The 25921-nt window shown below is 50.9% G+C and overlaps 1 protein-coding gene across 8 annotated transcripts in view; it reads left to right on the forward strand.

Annotated features, from left to right (window-relative positions):
• Window positions 1-25921, forward strand: part of LOC116949426 (FERM domain-containing protein 4B-like) — a 138172-nt gene that overhangs the window by 82872 nt on the left and 29379 nt on the right. For all 8 annotated transcript variants that reach the window (XM_076071995.1, XM_076071994.1, XM_032966759.2 and 5 more), the window contains 4 exons: window positions 9090-9173; window positions 12295-12360; window positions 13583-13640; window positions 14320-14406. In XM_076071995.1, coding sequence (XP_075928110.1) covers window positions 9090-9173; window positions 12295-12360; window positions 13583-13640; window positions 14320-14406 — 295 coding nt within the window. The remainder of the gene's footprint in view (window positions 1-9089; window positions 9174-12294; window positions 12361-13582; window positions 13641-14319; window positions 14407-25921) is intronic.

Below are 25921 nucleotides of genomic sequence, written 5' to 3' on the forward strand. Positions count from 1 at the left end.
AGGATTGCTGGCTAATTGCACTGACACACGAATCGCAGCAGTATACCTATCTGGCCACCTCTTTGTTTTTAATATTCTTTCAAGCGATGTAATCTTTGGTGAAGTCAAAGTGTTTTTGCTTAAATCAACAATCGAGTTCTGTTTACCTCTAAGTACCTTCCTTGGGGCCAGTCGAGTAAAATTCCACATTCCTATGACTGGGGCCAGTCACAGTATACGGTGACCATTGCTGAGTACCTCCAAAGTGGTAATCGATGTTTGTCGACCATGGAAGGGAGATGTGTTACTCCACCGCCCTCCAATGTTGGGTGGCAGCAAGGCGACCACAGCCTCTGTGAGTGTGGGAGTTCTACAACTGTGTACAGAGCTCCTCACTGGTGGCCAGTGGGAGCTGAAAGATGTCCAGATGCACCTCCCAGTTTGTTAACGCAGCTTTGAACAAAAAATGCAATTGTACATTCGTCTCATTAAGTGCTTTCAAAAAGTATGAAAACAGCCTGCCGGTTAAGAACATGTGACCTTGGTGCTGCCATCATAATTACAATGGAGACTCGGCGTGCGGTAGAACAGGAGCACGTGATAAAACTGTAATAATCGTCGCATAAAGTTATTGTGTCGAGTGTAAGCACAGTTTCCTGAAGCCCATCATCACTTTGGGGCTGGCAAAATGAACATTGATTTTGTGGGAAGTCAACAAGCACTTATCCTGTGGAGATACAGGTCCCTTTCATATGAATGTGGAATTTTGACCCCTGGTTCATGGCCACTGACAGAGATGGACCCCCCTCCCTTCCCCCTCTCGCTCGTTTGAGCAAAGAGATACAAGTTTTGATTTTTAAAGGTTCGGTTTAAATGCCCAGTACTCGTAAGAGCCAAAGACAATTTGCTGACGGTTCTTGGAGAAGTGGGAATAAAAACCACCCCAATCCAGCCTCCGCAACCGCCTTGTTTGATCGCCTTTGATGTAACTTTAAATATTTTGACACATTCGGCATTTGCAGTGTTTGACGGTGTGCCTTGCTCTGTCTGGCGAATTCACTGAAAGCGTAAAGTTACGTCGATACATTTTGCTCACCGTGCCATTGGAGGGTGGGGGGGAGACGTTGACTTTTAACTCGCCTGTAATTTGTATGTTGTGAGTTTTGTAAGCTCGGGGAGTATTGCGTCATTAAACCCGCTCGGTGACGCTCAGTAAATATTTAATGCACAGCAGCAGCAACAGATGCACGTGGGGCACTGTATGAACGGGACATCAGGGCCGCTGCCAATAGAGGCTTTGCAATTGCTGCTTTGAATAGGTAATGTCAATAACCACTCAGCTATAAAGCTCTTTTCTACAGGCGACTTGGCCACAAATGATACCTCAACAAAGTGGATTTCCATTTGTGGGAATTTTTAGAAGCAGCCAAATAATCTAAACGCGTGTTTATAAATGTGGAGGGAAAAACCAGAGGACCTGGAGAAAACTCTACGGGACCACGGGAAGAAAATTCAAACTCCAAATATACAGGCGTCAGGGTCTGGATCGAACCAACAACCTCCTGCATACCAGGCGAGAGAGATAACATCTGGCCACCGCGGCCCGGTGGTGCTGTTGTAATGTACTGTGAGTGGGGCGAAGGAGCCCTTAGGTCACCCAATCTCCGAAACATCGCAAAGCGATCGAATCAACGGGAAAAGACATCAACGGCTGGGATCGTAAGTCGTGATCTTGAAAAAAGGTATCCCCATTGGGTTGTCAGCTACGAGGTACAGAACACTGATATGAATCTGTTCTGCGTCAACCAGAAGGTCACCATTCATCCTGGTCACGTGCATGAAATATGTCAACTTCCTGCACTTGCTCTGACTTGCATCACTTCTTCACTGTTTGATTACAGTTAGCTATTGTGTGTCTTCTTGAGATACATTTGTATTCAAGGCAGTTTATGCGCCCATGTGCTCGAACATAGTATTATACACATTCAGCTGTAGTAATTCTGTTGCCATGGTTTGACTGTGTACTAGGCGGGGTATGCTATGACCGTGCCGGCTAAATTAATGTGGTCTCAGCCTTGCACGGTGCAATTATCTTAATCGCAAGCCACTTGGCGGCAGTGCAGGAGTTCACTCTGTGCAATAACAAAAACATTATCTGGAAGTATCTGCATTCAATGCCGACTGAGTGCTTCGCGAATCTTGGTCGGCCGGTCTCCGCTCCCATTTGTGTGTCGATTATGGGCAAGAGAAGCGTGACTTTTTGAGTAAAAGTTGAGTCCCGTGTGTGTGTGTTGAACTTCTTCTGCACCGTACGTAGCCACCCGTGCTAATCGGAGGTGCGGGGAAGGACACCGCACTAAAAAAACAATAATGGGAGTCAGGCAGGTCTGGCACCGTCATCGCAGCACCCGACTCACGGTGAGAATGTAGCAAACATCATCATCCATCATCATCCATCGGCATCCTGGGGGTGAATAAAAGTAGTATCACTTTGTGGGGAGTAAATAGTGCTTATTGAAATAGTTATTTTCCGAAGGAAAGACTGTCCCCCGCCATGGAAATGTGGAATTTACACCACTGTTTGAGGGCTTCCACAGGAAATTAGCACCTCCCCATGTTGATGTCCTCAGGGAAGACACTTGGAAGTTTTGTAGACTATTTATATTCCTGTGAATGGTACTGTATGTAATTTGAAGAGTTGTAATTATTTAGATGATTGCTGCTGTGCAGTCAAACGATTTAAGCTTTGGGGTTGAGCCATCCGAATAAAAATGCCTGTACAAGTGCTAAGGCTTTGCAGGTGGCTTATGTCTCAGAAGTTTAATTCCCAAAGGCTTCAGTGTAAACAAGTACACCTCCAATGAAGTGTAAACGTTTGCACATTAATACGTGTTTGTTAAAGAGTTGTACGGATTAGGTTAAGGTTTTAAATGTGTATACAAACATACCAGTTTGTTAAAGTCCAGGGAGGCCCGGTTTATTGGATATCGAACAAGAACGGGCACGATGCACTCTCAAATGAGCAATGGGTGTTACTGAAGAGGCGTTGGTAGCGGAGGGCTGCTGTAAACTACGGGACAGGTGGAAAACGCATTCAAGTTGTTGTGTTAGGAGCAGAGGGTAGTTGTTGTGTCCTTAACAGGGTCTCTGGACGCACATTAACGTCGCAATAAAAGCCCAGCAGCAGTCGCGACACTGGGGAGCCGCACCACATGGCCCTCCGCTGATGTTGTTTGTGTGTATTCAAGAGCGGCCTATATGGGGACACTGGCCGCAACCATAGGATTGTGGGAGTTTCAGTCTGGTTGAGACTGCCGATGCAGATGAGCGTTGTTTGGGTAGAGAGACGATCCGTTGGAATCTTTCTTTTATTTTTGATTCACACAGAGATTTTGCGCTTTGTAATCCATTGCTTTTGGAGGTAAAGGGTTTTTGGAGCATCACACGTGTCTCTGTGACCTCTCTAAACCGACTGGGCTGTGAGGAGGCCAGGACATGGGATTGTGGAACCAATTCTTGAGTTATCCCCTCGTAGGCTTGGGGTTTTCTCCCACATGAAAGAAACGCCGAAAGCTATTTTGTCAAAACACCTCAAGGCAGGGACCCCTCGTGAAAGAGAAAAAATAGTAGAAACGCCACAATTACCCAGCCATGATTTATTATTCACCTTTCAGGGTTCTCGTGAGAGAAAAAAAATCCTTAAAGTCAAGGAGAGATTTCAAACACCGTTGCATTGATTGAGCTTTTAAATAACTTGCAAAGTCCGGGCACAGCGGCATTTCATCTCCGTGGGGCGCCCTGAGCTCGTGGTGGAAATTCCACATTCCTCCCGCACGTGGGTCACCAGTCGGTCTTCAGCGGGGCCCGGCAACTAACTGGTCCGGCTCCCTCGCTTCCTCGCTCGCCGCTTTTGAAATGTAGCCGAGACGGGGGAGGGGGGGGGGCTCTTGCCCAGCGGGCCTGTTTTGCTTTCCAGCCCCCCCCCCCCAGCTACAGGGCAGCGTGAATTTTCAGCTGCTCTCAATAATATTTCTGGAATGTAAGAGGCAATTGCAAACATCGGAGTGGGACAGAGGTTCGTATTATATGTGGGCCTGGTTTTGGAGGTTTTTTTATGGGGGGGGCGGCTGTGCTTTGCGCAGCGTCGCTTGGCCCGGGAGCGACGCGTTGGAAGTGCCGCGTGGAGGGCGCTGTTAGCGAGCGCCTGTCGAGGCCGGCACGGCACTTAGGGGTGGTGGGGTGACAACGCCGTCCCAGCTGTTTTGGTCTGCCCGTTGTTGGCCTCGGGCACATCAATGCCAACAGGCACCTACCTGTTTCAGGCTGAGTTGCCCCAGGGAGACAGGGACAAGATTTAACTGCATTGGCAGCTGCTGCTGGTGCAGTGTGGGCAGGAATTGTACCTGGGCAGCTGCTGGGGGGGGTCATTGTGTAGGCGTGTGATGGCCACGTATGTACTGCACTACACGTAGGCAGCACAGTGTACACTCCCAAGCAAAAAACACAGCACACAGGGAAAACGCCGCGCGTCCAAGAAGACAAAGACCCCCACCTTCTGCCCAGCGCCGTTTGCGAGCACTCACTCAGGCTGGCACAGGGCACTCGGCCATGCACACGATGTATGAACTTTGCAACTCGCAACACATCACACACGCGCACAGCGTGGTGTACAAGCAGACCAAGTCGCCACGCACACACACGTTGTCGTGTGCAGATACCATACACAGACATCACATGCACGCGCGACACACACACGCACACACCGTACACACGAAATAAAAAAAAATATACTAGGATGCATATACAAAGACAAAGGTCCCCCGTGTTGCATGCATAGACGGTTGGAACAAGTGCAGTTAGCGAGTACCGATTAATGCCACAACGGGGCTCAAACCAGCACCACGGCCGTCCACCTTTGTCTCTCCAATGCTGATGTCTCCACTCGATACCAATAACTTATTTAGTGTCGAGCCAACCTAGGAGAGGTCCAGGACTGGTTCTGACATCACATGCGTGGCACGCCAACCACTCTGTCCTCGCTCTTCACACGCACACTGCGTTTGTAAACATGCACAATAACTCCAACTTATTGGGGCGGGCTCGATAGTCGAGCAAAGTTTATCTTGGTCACAGCCAGGCCCTGTGTTGACGGATTAGCCAGTTTGTTTGACATTCGTTCGCATGCAGATGAGGCTCACCCTGCTGGGATTGAGTCTCGCTCATGCTTCAGACCCCACGACGTCAGTGAGGTGACGCAGCGGGGAGGCTGCACCCGAGATTAGGGTGGAGGAGGAGTGGCTAAGCCCTGTTAATTGTCCCAGCCCACATGGCAACTATAATACCACTACTAGTACATCAACTATTATTGTAGTTGATGTACAACTATAATAATAGTTGTTGATGAAGTAGTACCTGCCAGCGTGGCAAGTCCTGCCAGGTGGCGTCGTTAGCCAGAACTGCTCGATTCGCAGTGAGAAGGTGGCAAGTTCAATCGACTCGGCTCACACCCATCTTCTTTGCGATCATCACGGTTGGCTACATACGGCGCGAAAGAAGTTCAGCACACGTGCGCACAACTTGTGCGTGATGCCACCGACAGCTGTGGCGTGAACAGACTGGCGTCGCTCTGGGAATGTGGAATGTCCAGTTGCTGACTCGCGGCCCCTGCGCGGTGCTCGTTTGAGCGAGCAGGGAGAGAAGGCGGCGATGTTTACACTCACCACAGCTGTTTACTCACCACAGCTGTTTACTCACCACAGCTGTTTACTCACCACAGCTGTTTACTCACTCTGCTTTCACGTCGTTATCAAGCAACGCAGGCAGCGGAGGATAGCTGTGGGCTTGAAGGCGATAATGGGGAAAGCCCGCGTTGATTTGCATTGCCTTGCTTTTAAAGATGCATTTTAAAAGTTTTGTAAGCATTCCATAGTTGCTCATTGCGATAACAACATAATTTAATTGTTTTAAGGATCGTGAGTGTAGGTCTAGCCCTTCTGTTCCAAATGTAAACTGTGCCCCGGGTTGAGTTTGTGTTCCCTAATCGGCATTTTTTTAGTGTTTTCATCGTTATTTTGAGATAATCGGTGTAATATTAATTCTGATACCTCGCTGCCAAGATCATCGTCGTCCCTTTAAATATAAATTCCACTCTGCGTGAGGTGGAACTCTGCGCCGGTGGTGACCCCTGACCAAGTGATGGAGATTGCACATTCCCATTGACGCTACGGTTCTCTCTATGGGAAGACCGCTGTTGGCTTGCCACTACTTAGTACTCGTTTTAACGACCACGAAGGGACGCTGGGCCGAGTCGTTCCCCAGCCGGGATTTAAACTCGCAGCCTCCCGATTGTGAGTGAAGTACTCTGAGCATCGTGCTGCGAGGCTGGTGTACGATAGCGAACATTGCTTCTACAATTATTGCTGGGTACTGGAGCGCGGTGGTGCAGTGGTTGGCACAGTGCGCTACGAAACCGAGTGACCTGCTACGTTTCTTTCCCGGCCACGGCTAAGTTGATTTAGTTTAACCGCTTGAGAACGTCGGTGGTGAGTGACATCTGAACCGGTCCTGACACCCTTCCCCATCTGGTCAACAACCTTCATGACCCGACATGGCATGGGGAGGCCTTCAACCAGCAGTGGATTTACAAAGGGTCGTGGTACAACTGGCTGGGGCAGCGATAGCGTACAGGCCTCCCCGATAAACACCTTGTGGGGCCTTGCATACAATGAGAGATTTACACAGCCTAATGGCAAAATTACCTCCAGATGGTGGCCAACCCTGTGGATTGCCAAAGAAAAGTCCGGGGGCAATACAAAATTTGCGCGAGTGATTCACGTGAAGGCGAAATAATTGCAGATTGCTAGAGGCCTGGCCAGCTGCAGACAACTGTGGCAGTCCCTTATCTGTAGTCACAAAAACAAATAATTAAGCAGTGGCTCCAACTCCCACTTGGGTGGCTTATCAGTCTGAAATGTAGATAAATATAAAAGGTCCCATTGTTCATAATAGTTCCCTTGATGGCTTGATAAAGGCGCTGAAGCCAAAATAGGTGGGGCTGCCTTTCTGGCCAGAGACTAGGATTTTGGAATTTGTATTTATAATTCCACTGTGTGTGTGTGTGCTTGTAATGTGTGTGTGTGGTCTTGGGGGGTGCAAGTGGAATATTTATCTCTTACAGTAATGTGAATGCCCCTGATTTGGCCAATTAACAAACTCACCAGAATGGGTATTTTTTCCCACAAATATACAAACACCGGACATGTACATCATCACGTGTGTTGTTGCGCTTCACCGTTGTGTCCCTCCAGTCGTTGTATCTCACTCTTGCTCTCCTGCCACCGAACTCGAGCACTACTTTAGTAGCTTCCTTTCTTAATATCGTCAATCATTGCCTGCGGTTATTCTCCACTGGTTGTTATAATAAATACGTGCGGAGGTGTACAGCAAATGCAAGACAAAGACCCCCCCCCCTCTCCTCTCCCCAGTCACCATACACACGGTGATGGCCAAGTGCTGTTGGCGAGTCCCTGCTGTTGTGGGGCGTGAGGAGGCTGGCCCCCATGACGCTCGCCAACCCAATATCTCGTGGTTCAGGCCGAGTTGACCCGAGGCAGATTCAGATACCACTTGCTCCTGAAACTATCCACGGCTTGGGGAAATATCGAACCTAAGTAGCCTCGTTTGTAAATAAGCGTGACGAACACTGCGCCCCTGCCGCACGCCAATGTATGTACTGTATGTTGGCTGTGTTCATCGGAGTTGCGGACAAGATTTACACAGCATTGCTACACACAGTCTGCTTGCCCAAATGTTCTGCATTAATCATAACAAGTCAAGTAAGAGTCAACGCATCTCAGATCAGCGTGGAGCAGTGCAGCAATGGTAATTCCACATTCTGGTGGCAGGTGCTATTCAGGAAGATGACTACATTCATCATCATAATAATAAAGACACTTTTAGTGCATAGTGGCTGCTGAGATAAGCTTGTATAAGACTGTGAGCCTCATTATTCTTTAAGCCAGTGTCTTGATTACACCCTTCATTACTTATTAACCTCATTAGGAGTATATGTTTACAATGTTCGCTTAATCACCATTGGCTCCAATTCCTGTTGCTTGCATTACCCCAGAAGACAACAACGGGTGTTTGTTAGCCTCTGTGTAAAGGTATCAATTAGCCACGCGAGTCCATGGGAGTGTATTTGTTTATTAGATTTGTAAGTTGGCTTACATGAGCATTATACACATGGAGTGAATCTCCCTCCCCGATCTGTGGCTCCACATACAAATATATATTTTTGATGCATCTCATCAGTCACACGGCCTTCTCGGGGTGCATAATATCAACCGCTCTGGTTCAGCACCAGCGGTTTCGACATTCACCATCTCATCACAGGCTCGCTGGAACCAATGCCGGTCTTTATAGACAATGACTCTTAGACGTGGGTCCTAGTTTGACATGCAGCTATATGATACACAACACAGAACAATCACGGAGCTTTGTTGTGGAGAATATAAGTAACGAAATAAACAAGCGGCTTACAATAATTATTTCCAAATCTAAGTACGTTTGTCTTTTTATATGGGGGGACATGCGAAGGAGGAGGTGTTGTGCCCGCTTGTTTAGTTGTGAGTACAGTCATCTCCAAGGACACTACGTTGTTTTGTTGATAAGGGGTCACAGGGCGCCCTGTGTTGAGATGTTAACTACCTCGCCCGGCTCTGTGTCTCTCTCTGTGTCTCTCTCTGTGGCTCTGTGTCTCTCTCTGTGGCTCTGTGTCTCTCTCTGTGGCTCTGTCTCTCTCACTCTCTGTGTCTCTCTCTCTGTGGCTCTGTCTCTCTCTGTGGCTCTGTCTCACTCTCTGTGGCTGTGTCTCTCTCACTCTGTGTCTCTCTGGCTCTCTCTCTCTCTGTGGCTCTGTCTCTCTCTGTGGCTCTGTCTCACTCTCTGTGGCTGTGTCTCTCTCACTCTGTGTCTCTCTGGCTCTCTCTCTCTGTTGCTCTGTGTCTCTCTCTGTGGCTGTGTCTCTCTCTGTGGCTCTGTCTCTCTCACTCTCTGTGTCTCTCACTCTGTGGCTCTTTGTCTCCCCCCCCCGTGTCTGTGTGCGGCAGTGAGGAGGAGGCGCGGGAGCATCTCCAGGCGGCCGCGTCGCTCCCCGTGTGCGTGCTGAAGCAGCAGCCCGGCCTCGCCATCTGGTACGGGGGAGGGGTGGGGCCATTTGACCATACTTCACCACGCCGGCCAGTGCGGTTCTGTGAAGGCGGGTACCAGCAGAGACGTTTGGAGCGATACGGCACAACGGTGGCTTCTGCTGCAATGCCCTCCTCCTGACCATAACGTATCCCCACAGCCTACAGCAACCAAGTATGCATAGCGGTCACCCATCCAAGCACTATGTAGGCACAACCCCTGTTTAGATTGTGAACGCCTATAGAAACACCCGCACAGACACTCGCCTACGCACTGCGTTATGGGTGGTTAATCGGTCAAGATGAACGCGAGACCGTCGTGATTCGCGACGGTTTATCCCATCGCGAGCGTGTGCTGTCGTGCTGAATGAGCAGCCTGAAGAAGTGTGGGCAGTCCGTGTGTATGTGTGTTGAACTTCTTTACGCACCATATGTAGCCAACCGTGCTAATCGGAACAGAGGCACGCGGTCGGTCTGCAGCAATAGCGGCGCGTGACCAGGATTGAGATGAGCGCCACCCAATTTCTTGCCGCGCGAGGGAGACCGACCTTGACCTGGCCCTGACTTTGCCGAGTGCTACGCTCGCGTGCAGCCATGGGTGTCCCGAGCAGAGCGACGTCAGCAGGGAGATTAACTCGCTCGTCGCTGCACAGGTGGCCTGTAGGAGGGGTGCGTGCGTGCGTGCCTCCTCTGCGGTGTGCACGTGTGGATGTTTTGTCAGCATTCTCGCTCGAGCGTTGCGTACGGCGTGACGCAATTTGCTTCTGTGTGAACACTTGTCGCTTGTGAGTGTGTGCACGTGTTGGCACAGTGGGGAGCGCACAGGTGGTGCATCTGCCGTTCATCTCGGTCGGTCAACTCATAACACCCGGGTCTGCCAGCGAACCTTCCGTATTTCACGTGAAGGCCTCATAGTGCACCTATCCTGGCACAAGTGTGATGACGTCACGGCCGCTTAGTGGTGAATGACAGCTGTTGTACGGGGTGTGTGTGTCGAGGGGTTTGACTGTGTTAAGAGTATGCAAGCACATGTCTGTGTTAGCACGTGCCTGACAATCTGTAAGGCTTAACAGAGGTCCTTTGTTTTAGTATGTGTTAGAGAAAGTGTGGTGTTTATATACACACACACACACCACAACTGGTGAATTTGCAATCACCCCAGTCTGCTAACTCACAGTCCTTGGGTCAGTCCCATTAAGCATAAAGCCATACCCTCCGTTGTATCCTCAAAGTGTACCCAGCCTGGCACCAAGAGTGATATAGTGGTTTTAGATCTGTGATACATGCAGAACATCAGCGCTACTGGCAGTGGATCTCCTCTAGGTCGACTCAGCCTTGAACGAGTACCTGGTGACAAAGGTGTCTGGGAGTGACACCACCCCCTCGTGTGCTCGTGCCAGCCACTATGTTCCAGGTTAAAAGGAAGACCTCTGTATTTATTATTGCAACAACTTGTGTGTAATTAGATAGCGTGGCCACACGAGTGCATGTGCGTCGGAGTGTTAACGAGATTGTTACTCCGGCACGCACGCACGCACGCACATTTTCATTTATATTTGTGTGTGCATTTTTGTGTGCGTGCGTATGTATGGGTGTCCGTTCATGAGTTCGATTCCCGATCACGGCCACTACCTGTGACTATTGCGGTGTCTTAAACATCATTAATAGGGAGACAAAGGCGGTCGGGCATGGTGCTGGCCATCCGCCCCTCGTGTGCCGTGCCGGCCTTCACAGGTGCTACTCGCTAAGCGCTTGCCCCAACAGCCTGTTAAGGCTATACGAGGCACCTTTGTTTTTGTTGTCCGCGCGCGTAACTTCAAAGAGACCGGGAGACCAAGGCTCCCTAATCCTCAGTAGGCCCCGCTGCGTAGCCCCCTGCGTGTGGGGGGAGGTCCGGGGGTCACAGGTCACTGGTCCACTGCCTGCAGACGCCTCCTGTCTATGATCACTGCAAGAGCCTCGAGCGTCGAACTGCGTGGCGAAGCGTGCGCCGACATTGGCATTGAGTGTGTGACGTCTGCAAACGTGTCGTTGTCTCTGCAGGGGTTACCGTGGACTTGCTCATTACGGGCGGAACAAACGGATTCACTTTTTTTGCAACCTCAGTTGCAAAGCATTAAAAAAAGATCGAGGGCTCCCTTACTTTAATTGCCGGAATGATCCATAACATCGCAGGAAGTTAAAATCTGCTTCTGAAAGCCAAATTAAATTATAAAGCAGCCAGTTCTCTTCCCTGCATCATGAGATATATATTTATTTTACTAGGCAAGGCTCACCGAGCTGTATATATCTCTTTTTCAGAAGCGACCTGGCCACCAATAATAGCTCAAGAAAGTGGCTTGTCACGTGGACATTTATAGCAGCCACATACTCTAAAAGAGCACGTTTCTAAATGTGGATGAAAAAACCAGAGGCCCTGTAGAAAAATGAACGTGACCACCGGGAGAGACACGCAAACACCAAATATACAGCAGCAGGCATCAGGGTCGGGATTGAACCCATGACCTCCTGTATACCAGGCGTGGTAGTTAACATCTCCCCACGGTGGTGCCCATAAAATGCCGATGCCAACGCGTTTCAAATGCCCCTCCGTACGCCGGGCATCGTCAACTCGCGAGGAGAGGCCCTCGCCCGCCTTGCTGGAGGCCGCTGTAGCCGTGCACCTGAAATGTCACCACAGCCGCCACTTTCAGTGCCTCTTGAACTTTTTGTTGTGTCTACCAAGCGGCGTCATACGTCCACGAACACGCGGCCTACGTATCTACTTCCATATGAATAAAAAATCAGTCTTTGTTGTTATATTTTGCGCATAAGTGGTGCAGTACAGTAAGTAGGTGCGTGTGGATTTTTGTTTGTTACGCCGCCTCTCCAGTGCGCCGCTTTCTGCGGGCACTCTGGTCTCAATTGGAGGAACCCTGCACAGAAATTGTTTTAAATATAGTAAAAAAAACACTCAACATTTTCTAGAAATAGCATCGGTTTGAATGTTTTACGGCATTCCTGGGTAAATAAAAGACGTTTACACTATTTTTTGGCACACTTTGCCAATTGAATGCTTTCCTTCACATAGCTTGTATAAACAATGACAATTCTTCTTCATTGCGTTCCTTTCTTTCTCTGCCCGCAGTGAGAGCCGGGTGATTGAATATTACAAGAAGCTCCAGGGACATTCCAGGGGACAGGCAATCGTCAAGTGAGTGAGCATAAATACGAAGAGCTATTTTTTGCAACTGGCAGTTTTTAAACTTGTTTTACCAATTAAATCTCAACAATTTGTCTTTTAGATTATACATTCCCATGGTAGGGGCCAGTCGATCCTTGTCTGCAGAAAAATCGCAGTCCATTTCCTACAAAGGAGTTCTACATTTATCGACCCTGGAAGTGTGATTGGCTCACTCTACGTCTTAACCAGATGCGAATGCTCCAGCGTCGCGTGCGAGTGGAGCCCTCGACACGTTGGTCGGTGTCCACGCTCTCCTTGGTGCTGCTGTTCCTCTACTCTGGCAGCCCTGAGCCAGCGGTGGACATTCCACACGTTCGCAGCGAGAGCAAGTCAACCCTTAACACGAGCACTCGATACTTCCCAAAAACAGCTGTCATCAATTGTATTGGCCGCCGAGGGACGATGGGCCGAGTTTTAACCCCCGTTTTTCCGGTTTTAACTCGCATTCTTCCAGTTGCGATTGATGAATGTATGTTTGTACATTGAACCTCTTTCTCACCGTACGTAGCCAACCGTGCTAATCGGATGTGCACTCCCAGCGCAGTGCCATGTGGTTGGGCGGACTCCCCTTCGTGTCGACTCGCACACAGCATGCACGGTGGCCACGTTGGGAACCCACTGCGGGTCGCCCAGCACGGCGGCGCTCTCAGTCGATGTCCGTTGTCCCGCTCCGTCAGAATTCCCTTTCTCTCCTACGTTCCTCGCATCCTCTTTCCTTCGTCCCTGTCAGGGCCGGTCTCTTTCGCGGGATGACTGAGTAGCACTCTGTGGGACGTTAACGTTGGTCGATCGTGGATGGCTGTCCACGTTGTATCTTGGCACCGCAGCCACGCTGGCTCAGTAGCCACAGCATTGCCCCTTTGAGCCGCACGAGCATTTCTAGAGGCGAAAGTGCAGTCCTGCAATTGCTCACTCATTGCCACTGCAGGCAGAAAGACCTCCACTGGAACGATCAATTGGAGGCCCCTTTTGAGGATATGTTGCCTATTCTTCCACGCTGGTCAGATGTCTTGGAAGAGGTCATGTGAATAAAAACATTGGGAAAATTCTGCAAACAACTTGGCCAGACCCTCCTGAAAAGTAGTCGTGAGACTCGGGGGGGAGGCTTTCCTGGGTAAACAAGCATCTTCGTAATCATCATCATAATAATGAATGCCCAGTGTGTTAATCAATGTTGGTTTGTGGTCCGCAGTTATATGAAAATAATAGAAGCCTCTCCAAGCTATGGCGTGCACTTTTATGGCGTGAAGGTGAGTGTCCTGCCTGAACGAGACGCACGACACAAGTTGTGGTGCGGTGGCGTTGTGGGTGTGACCAGGTGGCTGAGCAGGATAATACCGCAGGCGCTGAAGACGGATTCTGGAGTCTAATCCGAGAGCCCCCCTCCCCCCCCCGGTGCTGTCGCGAGTCGGTGTCCTCCGCTTGCTCGCTGATAGCGACGCCCACAGGCCCTGCTAGTCGCTTCAACTTGTCACTCGTTGGCCCAGTCGCAGTGATGAGCGTTAAAACGTTCCATCTGGGGATCTACGGATGAAATTCACCTTACAAATGTAAATGATTATCATTATTCACTTAACCGCCGTGCAACGAACACTCTGAGCAGAGCGTTTCCACTTCAGCCGAGTGCCCAGCTTGGATGATAATTTCATGATTGAAGGGAATTCAGAAGTGGTTACGTGACGTCACCACCTCGGTCCGTTATTCTGACGCAAGGTGGTGCACTGCTCTCGGCGAGAGTTTCACCACATGACCTAACCCTCGGCGGGCACTGCTGCGTATCTCACTGGGTGTGGGGGGGAGGCAAGGGGGTTACAGGGCAGTGGTTCTCATTGCCTGCACAGCTCTCTCCTACCAACCCCTGTCTATGACCACAGCAATCCGGGTGATTTTTATTTTGAATGAATGAATGTTGCCTGTGCGTGGTTGCAGGACAAGCAGGGCACTGCCTGGTGGCTGGGTATCTGTACCGGAGGAATCTTCCAGTACGACTTTGGCAACAGGGCTCAGCCCAGACAGGTGAGTGGTTGAGTTGGGTGCGGTATTAATTCGGTCGCTCACTCGTCCAGTTCGTGACCTTTAGTAGTGAGCATTCAATGTGCTGGTGTGGTTGCATGCCGATAAGGGCCTTCTTCCAAAGCTGCCGCCATTTCCTCCATCGTTTCCTGTCAGTTCACTTTCATGGGTTGTCGTGCAGGGATATCTGAGGTGGTTACTGCCGTTCTCCATTTCTTATTGTTTATTTACTTCTCCAACCCAATTTTTGGAGATAAAAAATCATCAAAGTTGCTGTGAGTGTCTCCTCCTTGCCGGGACACCTCTTCCGATTTGTAATTTGTAAACACGAAATTGTGTTTCGTAATTATTTTCAAACATTTTTATCATGGCCTTGATTTTGCGGCAGCGTGGATGACATCAGCATCAGTTTCCACCCAATCAGAAGTCTCTCCGTTGTCTGTAAAAAGCCAAACATACGCGGCCGTTTCTAATGCAGTATAGCCACGTGCATCATACCCACGTGCATATGTCGGTGTGAAGACGAGTAGGTTACTGCGGGCAATGCCATTGATGCCACCAGGCCTCGCCATCGCTTCCTTCCTTCAGCCTGATCTTGCAAATATTTCAGTCAACACCCAACCTTCACGGTCCACTCCTCCAGCAGCTGTCCGCTTGACGCGAGGCCTTCCGTATATCATGTGCGCTCATAGCAATTGTACACGCATGGTTACATACGTGTACAATGTGAATATATAGCCCCCTTGGCAATCCACTGTTGTATGAGGGCCCTCCCCACGCCGAATGGGGCATGGGAGATGTTTGGCCATACTTCACCAGGCTGGTCAGTGCAGGCTGCCGAAGGTCGGGAGCATAGACGTAGTAAGGACGTGATTCAGTACGACACTCGGTGTTGGTGAATTGACCCCTGCTGACAACGTAGCCCTGAAGAGCTTCGACCGTCGTGTGGGCTGGTCACCCATTCAGGCTCAATCCTGCCAGCCAGGCTCTGAGATCTGACGAGATGGGACGCTTTCAGTCATAGGCTGCATGCGCATCGCTCATATGCACAGAGCGCACGCTAAGGCACAGACGTGGAAGATGAGAGATAGGAGCTGCCTGGGAGCCAGGGGGCCGTGAGCGTCGTGCAGACACGAGGAATGCCCGTCGGCTGCTGCACACGCAGCACCGCTTTCTTTGCGCTTGGGCGGGGAGGAACGCGCAGGGAGGGACGCGGCGATGGAGGAGATAGGGCGTGAGAACGGGAGTGATGATTTCACGTGCAGACGCGCCGACACGCGGCGCTGCAAAGATGCAGGCCGCGTGGGACCCAAAACACTGAGAGACACGTGGTCTGCACTTGCTGTCAGAAGCATGCGCACCTTGCAAAACAGGAATGCTGCAAGCGGGATTATATTTTCTTTAAGTAATCTCTTATCGACAATTGCGTGAGATTCTAGAAGTAGTGGAAAGTGTTGCTGTATGCGGCGTTTTCAAAGAGAGTTAATCTAATTGCGTGGTTGTCGCCGTGTATGAGCGTTATAGCGGTGGTGCTCGTCTCCATTGGAGGCCCCGAGTCAGAGATGGAAATTCCATATGGGCCGGTCTATCATCAAACAACGCCTGTAGACCTCCCCTCTAAAGTGTTACGTACTATATAGGTCCCTGAAAAATCAGGGGCTGAGGAGTCAACCCCATCCGGGATTTGAACTGCAACTGTCTACATCAGTTGCTTTTAACCCCAGAAGATGTGCTCTGCTACGATGGGCAGCAGTTTACATTGGGGGATCTCTATGCACTGGATGCTGCTTTCCTTGCACGAGCCGAAGCCGATGACAATGCTCACATTCTTGAATAAATAAAATCTTGAAATGGAGAACGGGTTGCTGTTATTTCGCCCTCTTGATGCAGAGCATCCCCTGGCCACTGTGCAGGAAAAAAAACTCAATGCCATTGCCCAATCAGTCACAAGCTCTAACAGAAGCGTTCCTACGTTCGATTTTAAAGATTTGATTGTGCCACAGCGTTCCTGATGTAACCTGCCATGGAGGCAGTGGGCATAAAAACTCAAGGCCCTTGGTCCCACGCCTGCTCATAGACGGCTTCCAGGAACTACCAAGAACTCGGCTGTCACAGATCTTGGGGAGGGGCGGCGAAGGGGGGATGGGGGGGGAAAAGGTCATCTCACGGTTCCTCTGTAAATGGGAGAGCCCAGAAGCTTGTGGCTAACCATAACAGCCATGGAGCAGGACATGTCAAGGGACGGTAATCCTGTGCCGTGACAGCCGCTGAGTAGCTTACGGAAAGGGGGAGTGGTAGCGCAGTGATCGGAGCATTGCCCCACGATGACCTTGGCGACCCGAGTTCAATTCCCGGCCACAGTCGCAGCGTCACTGGCGAGTGGTATTTGAACCGTTCCCGGGCCCCCACCTTGACGGACCCGCACTGACCAGCATGGTGAAGTATTGTCGAACAACCACCGTGACCGGCACGGCATCAAAGAGGCCTGCATTCATCAGTGGAATGACAAAGGGCTGCAACGATTTATTATTTATACTCAGCGTAGCCGGTCGTTTACTAAAGTGTTTACGGCAATGCATTGCTCGCGACGCATTGGGGTGGACGCTGCGTGTGTGCTGTGCTTTGATGAAGTGAGATACTGATAGGCGGGTGTGTAGAGAGAGGAGAGAGTGCAAGCCGGGGGTGAATGAAAGAGAGAGGCAAACTGAGAGATACGGGACGGAGAAATGAGGGTGCAAGGAGGAGAGGCGGAGGGCGAGAGAGATGGCGTTCAGATCAAGGTGGAGGTGAGATGTTAACAGAGAGATAGGTGCCGAGTGAGCACTGTCTGTAGTCGACATTAGTTTCACATACACCAGGAAGGCCTTTGTATGTGGTTGTGTGTATGTGAGTTTAACTTCTTTCGAACCATACGTAGCCAACCGTGCTAATCGGAGGTGCGGGGGGACGGACAACAAACTAAACACAACAAGCAGTTCTTAAAAAGTGAGTTTCTAATCTAGATTTAAAAGTGCATAGCTCCAGTGGCTTCCTAAGTATATATAGCTGTGTGTAAGTATACGCAGTCGTGTGTAAGTTAACACGGCCGTGTGTAAGTATATGCGGCCGTGTGTAAGTTTATATGAAGAATTGTTACGTGGTTAAATGGAACTTGCTTAAATGGAGTTTGATTGCTCGACCCCCAACCGGAACGTTGCGAGTTGTTGTCGCGATTGTGGATCAATAGCCCATCAGCCCATCATCCCATCAGCCCGTCATCAGCCCATCATCCCATCAGCCCGTCATCAGCCCATCAGCCCATCATCCCATCATCCCATCAGCCCATCATCCCATCATCCCATCAGCCCATCATCCCATCAGCCCATCATCCCATTAGCCCATCATCCCATCATCCCATCAGCCCATCAGCCCATCAGCTCATCAGCCCATCATCCCATCAGCCCATCATCACATCAGCCCGTCATCAGCCCGTCATCAGCCCGTCATCAGCCCGTCATCAGCCCGTCATCAGCCCGTCATCAGCCCGTCATCAGCCCGTCATCAGCCCGTCATCAGCCCGTCATCCCATCAGCCCATCAGCCCATCAGCCCATCATCCCATCATCCCATCAGCCCATCAGCCCATTAGCCCATCATCTCATCAGCCCATCAACCCATCAGCTCATCATCCCATCAGCCCGTCATCAGCCCGTCATCAGCCCGTCATCAGCCCGTCATCAGCCATGGTCGGTCTGCATTGAGACGAAGGCCTCCTCCAGCCACCTCCATCTCTGACAAGCGTGTGACATTATAATCCACCTCGCACCTGCACACACGCTGACTTAGTCACTCCCAGCCCCTCGCTGGACATCGTTCACCATCGCTCGGTCGTAAATGAAACGGTCGCCACTTTTTGGGAAGGCAACTGTTGTTGTCTTCAGGCCTTATTGCCTCCCACCATAGGAATGTGGAATTTCCACCCACGAGCTCTAAGGCTGCCAGCGAAGTTGAGCCATGCTGGTTTGAGCAGTACTGGTGGTCGACAGGAGGAGGAGGAGGTTGTTGGGCAGGGCTCATGTGCAGGACAGATCACCGAGGCGGACCCGGGAGTGGCAGCCCACGAACAGTCAGGGACCAAGGAGAAGAGCTTCAGCCGGACAGTGGGAGACTCTCAGAACAGGCCTGGGAGGTCGGCTGTCGTGGACTGTGCAAGAGTTGCAGGAGCTCAATCTCACGATCGCTCTCTTTGCCTCCCTTGACCCCCGTACCGCTGCTGCTGTGTTCGACGTTCTTCTGAAGTCTCCCGTCATCACCGTTGGGCTGGGTGCGATCAGGTTCACAACAGATGTTGTAAATATTTCGTCAGCGGCTTTCAATGAAAACAAATACGACGACGATGTCCTCTAAACGGGGAGGAACCCCGGAGTCGGACACAGAACTTCGGACACAGAACTTCAGCGTTGTCAGCCGAGTGAGCTCATTGCCGTGTTGTAACACAAGGTGTGTGATCTCATGGCGTGTTGGGAGTAGAAACAGCAGTGTCTGTTTACACACTGCCAGAGGCACAAAGGCAGAACAAACACAACACGGAGCCCGGCTATACCTTGTGTCAATACGCAACAGCTGGGGGGACAGTGTTTCAGTAGGCATCCCAATTCACACCACGGCTCACTTGTGCTCACTTGTGCTTCTCGCTGCGTGCGGACGTTTTGTGCCCCTCGTGCTCAGGTTGTACCGCGTGTGGGTTCGGCAGCGATGTCCGTACTGGGAGCTTTCTCGGCTCCTGAAGAAGCTCCCAGCACGTAGCGCGAAACGTCGGGCGCCGTGCCGAACAAAACGATCCAAACACAAACCAAATGTAACTTGTCCGCAGGTGTTTTTTACGCGGTCCTTGAGGAATGGGGCTGAGACCATCGGCTCGCTCCACATTCGGTCACGGGTGCTGATACCCGGTTTGAGCTCAGCCACTACTCAAACATGACCGTTATGAACTCTCCCGAACCGCCAGGCCAACATTTATGCCTACTGATGAGAACAAATAAAACAATTACTGATGAACAAGACGGTTCGTATTTAGGCGAAGCATTTTGAGGCGCTCTGTGAGAGTGCACGGGCTCGCACTCCACTGGGTTGCAATTTCAATTGAGTCGGCATATTAGTCTTCTGAGGTTGATCAAATGACTACTAAGATATGGGAAGCGGTTGTCCAAAGCGTACACACGGCTGCCGGTCTTGGCAACGTGGAGTTTTATTTTCAAATTAGCTCGGGATCCCAAATGAAGATCGGGTGGCACCACCGTCACCCGACTGAGTGGAATCGCTCAAACGGCGAGGTTGGCCATCCAGAGAAGCTTTGTGCTCTGTAATCCAGGCGCAAAGGCTTCGCTAAGCGCATAAATAAATGAATAGTAAATGAATGATGAAGCAAATAAGCTGTGCACACACACGTGACTTACAGCTGGGTTTCCTTCCAACTAAAAGCAACATGATAGGATCTCCCTGCTCAAGGAATAAATAAGCTACTGCTCATGATCTGTAACCTCTGACCCATCGTTGGAAATTCCACATTCCCATGGCAGAGACCAGTCTCGCCAAACTAAAAGCCAGCTGCCAGCTATGGAGCTTTACATGGGCGTGTTCTCAGTTATCAGTGTGCAAAGTCAACCCATTGGGAAGGTGTGCAAGTTCAAATCCCAGCCATTGGTCAAACCAACCCACAGTGCTGGAGCCTTTAAAACAAGTACCACTTTGTGACGCAGAACATCAGGGGGCACAAGCCAAGAGCGCGTCTGTGAGCCGCGCGTCAGTAACGACTCTTTGACTTCCCACAAAGTCGTGGCGTAATGATTGGTGGAGCCACAACCGGTATGCAAATGAGTAACCCGCTCTGCTGGTCGGAAGTGGGGTGTCATCTGGAGAGGCCGAGCGCTGTCTGCTCGGCCATCGCAGGAACCCCGAGGGGACGTGTGCAGTGGGCAAGGGTGCTGCGCTGGGATCGTGATTTGCGACCAGTGGAACTAGCAGGAGCGTAATTATGATGTTGAAGGTGGCTCGCCTTAGGCGGTGCACAATTGCTACGATATTACGGCTGCAATCCACACACGAGGATGAACGCTGAGTCAGTAAGTGTGTGCGTCCACCTATTGCCAAGTGTTGAGCGAGTGCAAACACCAAATACCCTTTTGACTTCGGTATCTGGGTACCCATGAATTATTTTAAATATTTACTCGGGCGTTTGGCTGGATGCTGCTGCCACTGTTGTGGTTACGACTTTCGACTTAAGAGTTGAGTCGAGAGTTCAAATCGCCCATCCCGAGTTGGGAAAGTGAGAGAAGCTTTTAGAAGGAAGTAGGCAGTAATGTTTCCTAACGAGAGTCTATCTCCATCGTGGGCATGTGGGATACGCACAAGTGACTCGAGGCTGGCAATAGAGGGGTGAGCACTGCCCATCGCTGTTTGCGAGCAGGCAGCAGATCCGGGGAACACACCCATGGAAGCTCCAGGCAACGGTGAAACGCCACTTGTGACCAGTGAGTGTCATGGCCCTGAGTTGATGGGTGTCCTCTACCTACCGCTAATTGAGCACACAACACTGCAAGAGACACTTTTAAACATTCGGCGCGAATGAACGGTGATGTTGCCACATTATCTGTGCCAGGCTAGGTGCACTTTGAGGCCACGTACAGTGGCGAAGGTGCACTGTCAGGGCTTGGGGGTGGACCTGCTGCTGTGGGTTGACATTCTGGGGGATCATTAATAAGTGTGTGTGTATATACTAACAGTGCTGTTAGCGAGCACCTATTAAGGCCGGTGAAGTACACAAGGGGGTTGGGTGGCCAAAGCCATGCCCCGCCGCATTTGTCTCCCTAAGTGGGGATGTTGACACAAGGCACTCCGTTTGAGGCTGAATCGCCCTCGGGGAGGCCCCAGCACCAGTTCAGATCATCGTTACTGGTGTTGGTGGCCGTGAGCGGGAATCGAACTCGGATCACCGGGTTTTGTAGTGCAGCGCGCTAACTGCTACACTACCGCTCCTACACGCGCACACACACACACAGGTGTGTGGGCCGGGCCAATAGAGGACATTCGTTTGGTCTGTGCACTCTCTTTCCTCCCACTCGCGTAGACAACCGGATACTTTACCACGGAGGATATAACACGCGGCAGGTGATGCGCTATAAAGGCTCAAAAACCCCGGCGTGTAAATGAAAGTCCAAGTCTGAGTGAGTGAATTTCAGGTCAGCATTGAGACCCGGCGTGGGCGCTTTTAGCGTTGTGCTGTTGGGGACCCAGAGCGGCGCCAGGGAGCGGTGGCGGAACAGTGTGCGGAGCGGCCGCAGAGGGTCATCCGCTGCACCGTTGTATCGCACGAGTGCGTGTGCGTGTGTTCTCGCTGATGGCACTTGCCCCAAAAGTCTGTTTAGACTATACGGGGAATCTTTGTCTTGGCACACAATGCAAAATGTTCGCGCGCGCGTGCGTGATGTAAAATCTTGAAGTGCGTTGTTGCATGTGTGTCAAGAATGTGCAGTATGTTAGCAGTGTGCATTGTGTGTTTGGTGTGCATTTACGTGCTACTGTACTGTTTTGAGGATAAGAGGCAAATCAAGAGGCAAATCAAGAGGCAAGGCTTCGTGCTATCTTGGCAAACGCCGTTCGGGAACTCCTAGCTTGCACAATGCACACCAGGGCTGCCTTTGTCTCCCCAATGCTGATATTGCCACGCTTTAAAAGTAAAAAAAAAATTGGCCGAGTAAACCTATGGGGTGCTCAGACCGATTTGGATAGGAGTCGACCCTCGGTGAATGGGTCAGCTCAGGGCATGAACAGTTCCGCTGACGCTCCACCTTCAAACAAAGATCTCCCATATTGCCTTAAGAGACCGTTGGGGTAAGTGGTGTTTGTGAGCACCAATGAAGGCCAACACGCTACACGAGGGGGTGGGTTACCAGCACTACGCTGGGCCGCCTTTGTCTCCCCAGTGCTGATGTTTACTACACACCGCACCAGGTACTCATTTAAGGCCGAGTCGACCATGGGGAGGCCCAGGACCGGTTTAGGTATTCGTCTCGGATGTTGATCGTGAACACGACTTGAACTCGGGTCGCCGTGTTCCTCGTGCAGTGCGCTAACCACTGCACCACCACTCACCACAGACAAAGACACACCGACTCCAGTCTCAACCCCTCCCAGTGTCTCGGCACAGTCAGACAGTTGCTCAGCGGCTGTTCTCGAGAGCAGGGGTCCCCTACCCCCACGCCGCCCGAGTGGCCTCGTGTCCGCCCACGCTCGTGTACACACAACAAGCTTGCTTATCCCAACACCGGCCGCCAGAGTACAGAGAGTGCGTGCCCACGCTTTGGCACGAGCCGTGATGTCGCGTCAAAGTGCCTCACTGCTCAAATGAACGGTGTGGGGCGGCACGCGGCCACATTGGTGGTGGTGGCCCTGAACCGTCGGTGGAAATGCCACGATCCCACGCTCGATAGCCAATATGACGAACCCACTTGGTTTAACACAACAGCGGTGGGACCTGTTTTAATGACTCCAGAAAGGATGATGCGTTGCTTTGACCAATGGCCAGGTTTTGAACTTGCCACCTTCCGGATGGGTTGACCTGGCACCGGAATAACTGGAAACACGCCAGTTGCAAGCTCCATTGGTCAAAGGAAAAATCTTTACTCAGCTGGGTGTTGTTTATGTAGCTATGTAAATACAGTACGCTTTTGTGTCTGTGTTTCCCCGACTGCAGAATGGGCAGATTATTACATTTTCATTGTAGAAATATTTGCAATAGATGAGCGTTAGAATGACCCGGATATAGCACGACTGGCTTTTGTATGACCTTCCCGGGTCTTCCACACAAACATCACCCGAGCCTCCATCCCCTGCAGCTGTGTACTCACGCGCCGCTCTTCACTCTGTGCCTCCTCATTGCCGAGTGCCAAACTCCACGAGGCATGGAACGCGCCCGAGAGGGCGTCCGCCGGGGAGATGGAGCGATGGAATCGGATCGGGCACACCAGGTGCTGGGTGGATTCTTCCATCGCAGAACCGTCGAGGACGCTCTTTGCTTGTGGGATGGTTTTACATCCAGCAGTGGGTTGTTCATGGCCGGGGATGACGGGGTGCGACGGACAGAGGAACCTCATCTGTCGATGCACGCTGACGCTAAAGGGGCACCTTTGCAGACGCTAGCCACACGGCTAACATCAGTGGCAAGTGATATCTGAACGTGTCCCGGTCTGCGAGTAAAAGGTAGGCGAGTGTGTCGCAGCACGTGTACATGCATTTGCATGTCTGGGGGCAGCGGACACGTCGAGTCTCTTGGTAAAAGCTGTTAAATGTACACTGCACTAGTGACGATCTGCTAATCTACCACGTGGGGAAGGGTCCACTGATATAATGCAGAATACTGTCCGGTGAAGATAGTGCATTGTGTAAAGAAGGTGTTGGCTATCACCACTGACCCTTTGCCTTTACGAAGACTTACATTCTGAGTCGTGCAAGTTAACGGGGGGGGGGGGGTTGTTAACTCGATGTTTGGTGAGTTACAAGTGGCCAGGATAAGGCTACATAATTAGTTTCATGCAATTAAGTTCCGCGTATACCTGCTCAAACAAGCGTTTGCCAGTACTGTACTCTCTCGTCGTATGTCCCGAGTCAATGGTGGAAATTTCACATTCCCGTGGCGGCGAGGGGCGATCTGGCCATGTAACATCGACTATTCGCTTTGCGTGGTGTGTTTTGTTGCCATGAGGGGACCGAGAAACTGAGTTGACCCCGAGTAGGCGTTCAACTCGCAAGCTTCTTACTGTGAGCCCAGCAGTCTAACCACAGCCAGGCCAGACCACGATTTACAATCTCGTGGCTTGACCGGGAATTGAACCCATGTGGTTTTCTCCGTGACTGCTGGCTCAGCATCCTGGCACAAGCATTGGCAGCTTCCCTCCCCCAGAGTGAGTCACCCAGCCAGGGTGCTGTGGCTCTCTAACTGCTCCCAGCAGGGAGCCTTATTCATGACACAAACAAAACAACTCGACATCACTTAAACAAAGGCCAGGGAGTGCTTCCCCGCGATGTCTATTGGGCAAGGCGTTGCTTCATTAACTTGTAGGGTTAATGCTTTGTTTATGAGGTCATAAGTAACAAGGCTCAAATGAGTATTATTATATACATGAAACCTACTGTGGCTTGACTGGGATTTCAACCGAGGACCTCAGAATGTTCCTGACTCAGTATTCCAACAGCACCCTGACTCAACGCTTCATACCCAGTGGCGAGATGTGTGGTCAGCCTGTGATGCTCACTCAGTAAACACGGGGGCGGGGGGGGCTTCTCCGTGTCTCACAGACGTGAACGGTGTGTCTAGAACCACAACAACGTGAACGGTGTGTCTAGAACAACAACAACAACAACAACGTGAACGGTGTGTCTAGAACAACAACAACGTGAACGGTGTGTCTAGAACAACGTGGACGGTGTGTCTAGAACAACAACGTGAACGGTGTGTCTAGAACAACAACGTGAACGGTGTGTCTAGAACAACGTGGACGGTGTGTCTAGAACAACAACAACGTGAACGGTGTGTCTAGAACAACAACAACAACAACGTGAATGGTCTGTCTAGAACAACAACAACAACGTGAATGGTGTGTCTAGAACAACAACAACAACGTGAACGGTGTGTCTAGAACAACAACAACGTGAACGGTGTGTCTAGAACAACAACAACAACAACGTGAACGGTGTGTCTAGAACAACAACAACAACATAGTGAACGGTGTGTCTAGAACAACAACAACAACGTGAACGGTGTGTCTAGAACAACTCGCGCGTCGAGCGCGAAGTGAGGAGTCGTGTGTCCGTGACTGCCGCGTGCAGTGCGATCTCCCACTCGCGTTGTGTTATACAGTCGGGGATTCTGCGCGAGACCATGCGAGATCTTATACAAGTCGATGGGTCTGTTGGAGTCAATGTGTCTCTCTGTATGTGAGTCTGATTCTGGGTATGAGTGCGTGTGTGTGTCTGTACGTTGGACTTTGGGTCTCTGTCAGTCAATGTGAGTCTCTGTGAGTGTATGTGAGTCAATGTGAGTCCCTGTGAGTCAATGTGAGTCCCTGTGAGTCAATGTGAGTCTCTGCGAGTCAATGTGAGTCTCTGAGTCAATGTGAGTCTCTTTGAGTCCCTGTGAGTCCCTGTGAGTCTCTGTGAGTCCCTGTGAGTCTCTGTGAGTCTCTGTGAGTCAATATGATTTTCTGTGAGTCAATGTGAGTCTCTGAGTTCTTGTGAGTCAATGTGAGTCTCTGCGAGTCAATGTGAGTCTCTGTGAGTCCCTGTGAGTCAATGTGAGTCAGTGTGAGTCTCTGTGAGTCCCTGTGAGTCCCTGTGAGTCTCTGTGAGTCTCTGTGAGTGTCTGTGAGTCAATGTGATTTTCTGTGAGTCAATGTGAGTCTCTGTGAGTTCCTGTGAGTCAATGTGAGTCTCTGTGAGTCCCTGTGAGTCTCTGTGAGTCCCTGTGAGTCTCTGTGAGTGTCTGT

Source organism: Petromyzon marinus, chromosome 36, assembly GCF_048934315.1.
Source record: "Petromyzon marinus isolate PM22_M1 ecotype Great Lakes invasive population chromosome 36, UKy_Petmar_22M1.pri1.0, whole genome shotgun sequence".
Classification (NCBI taxonomy): Eukaryota; Metazoa; Chordata; class Hyperoartia; order Petromyzontiformes; family Petromyzontidae; genus Petromyzon; species Petromyzon marinus.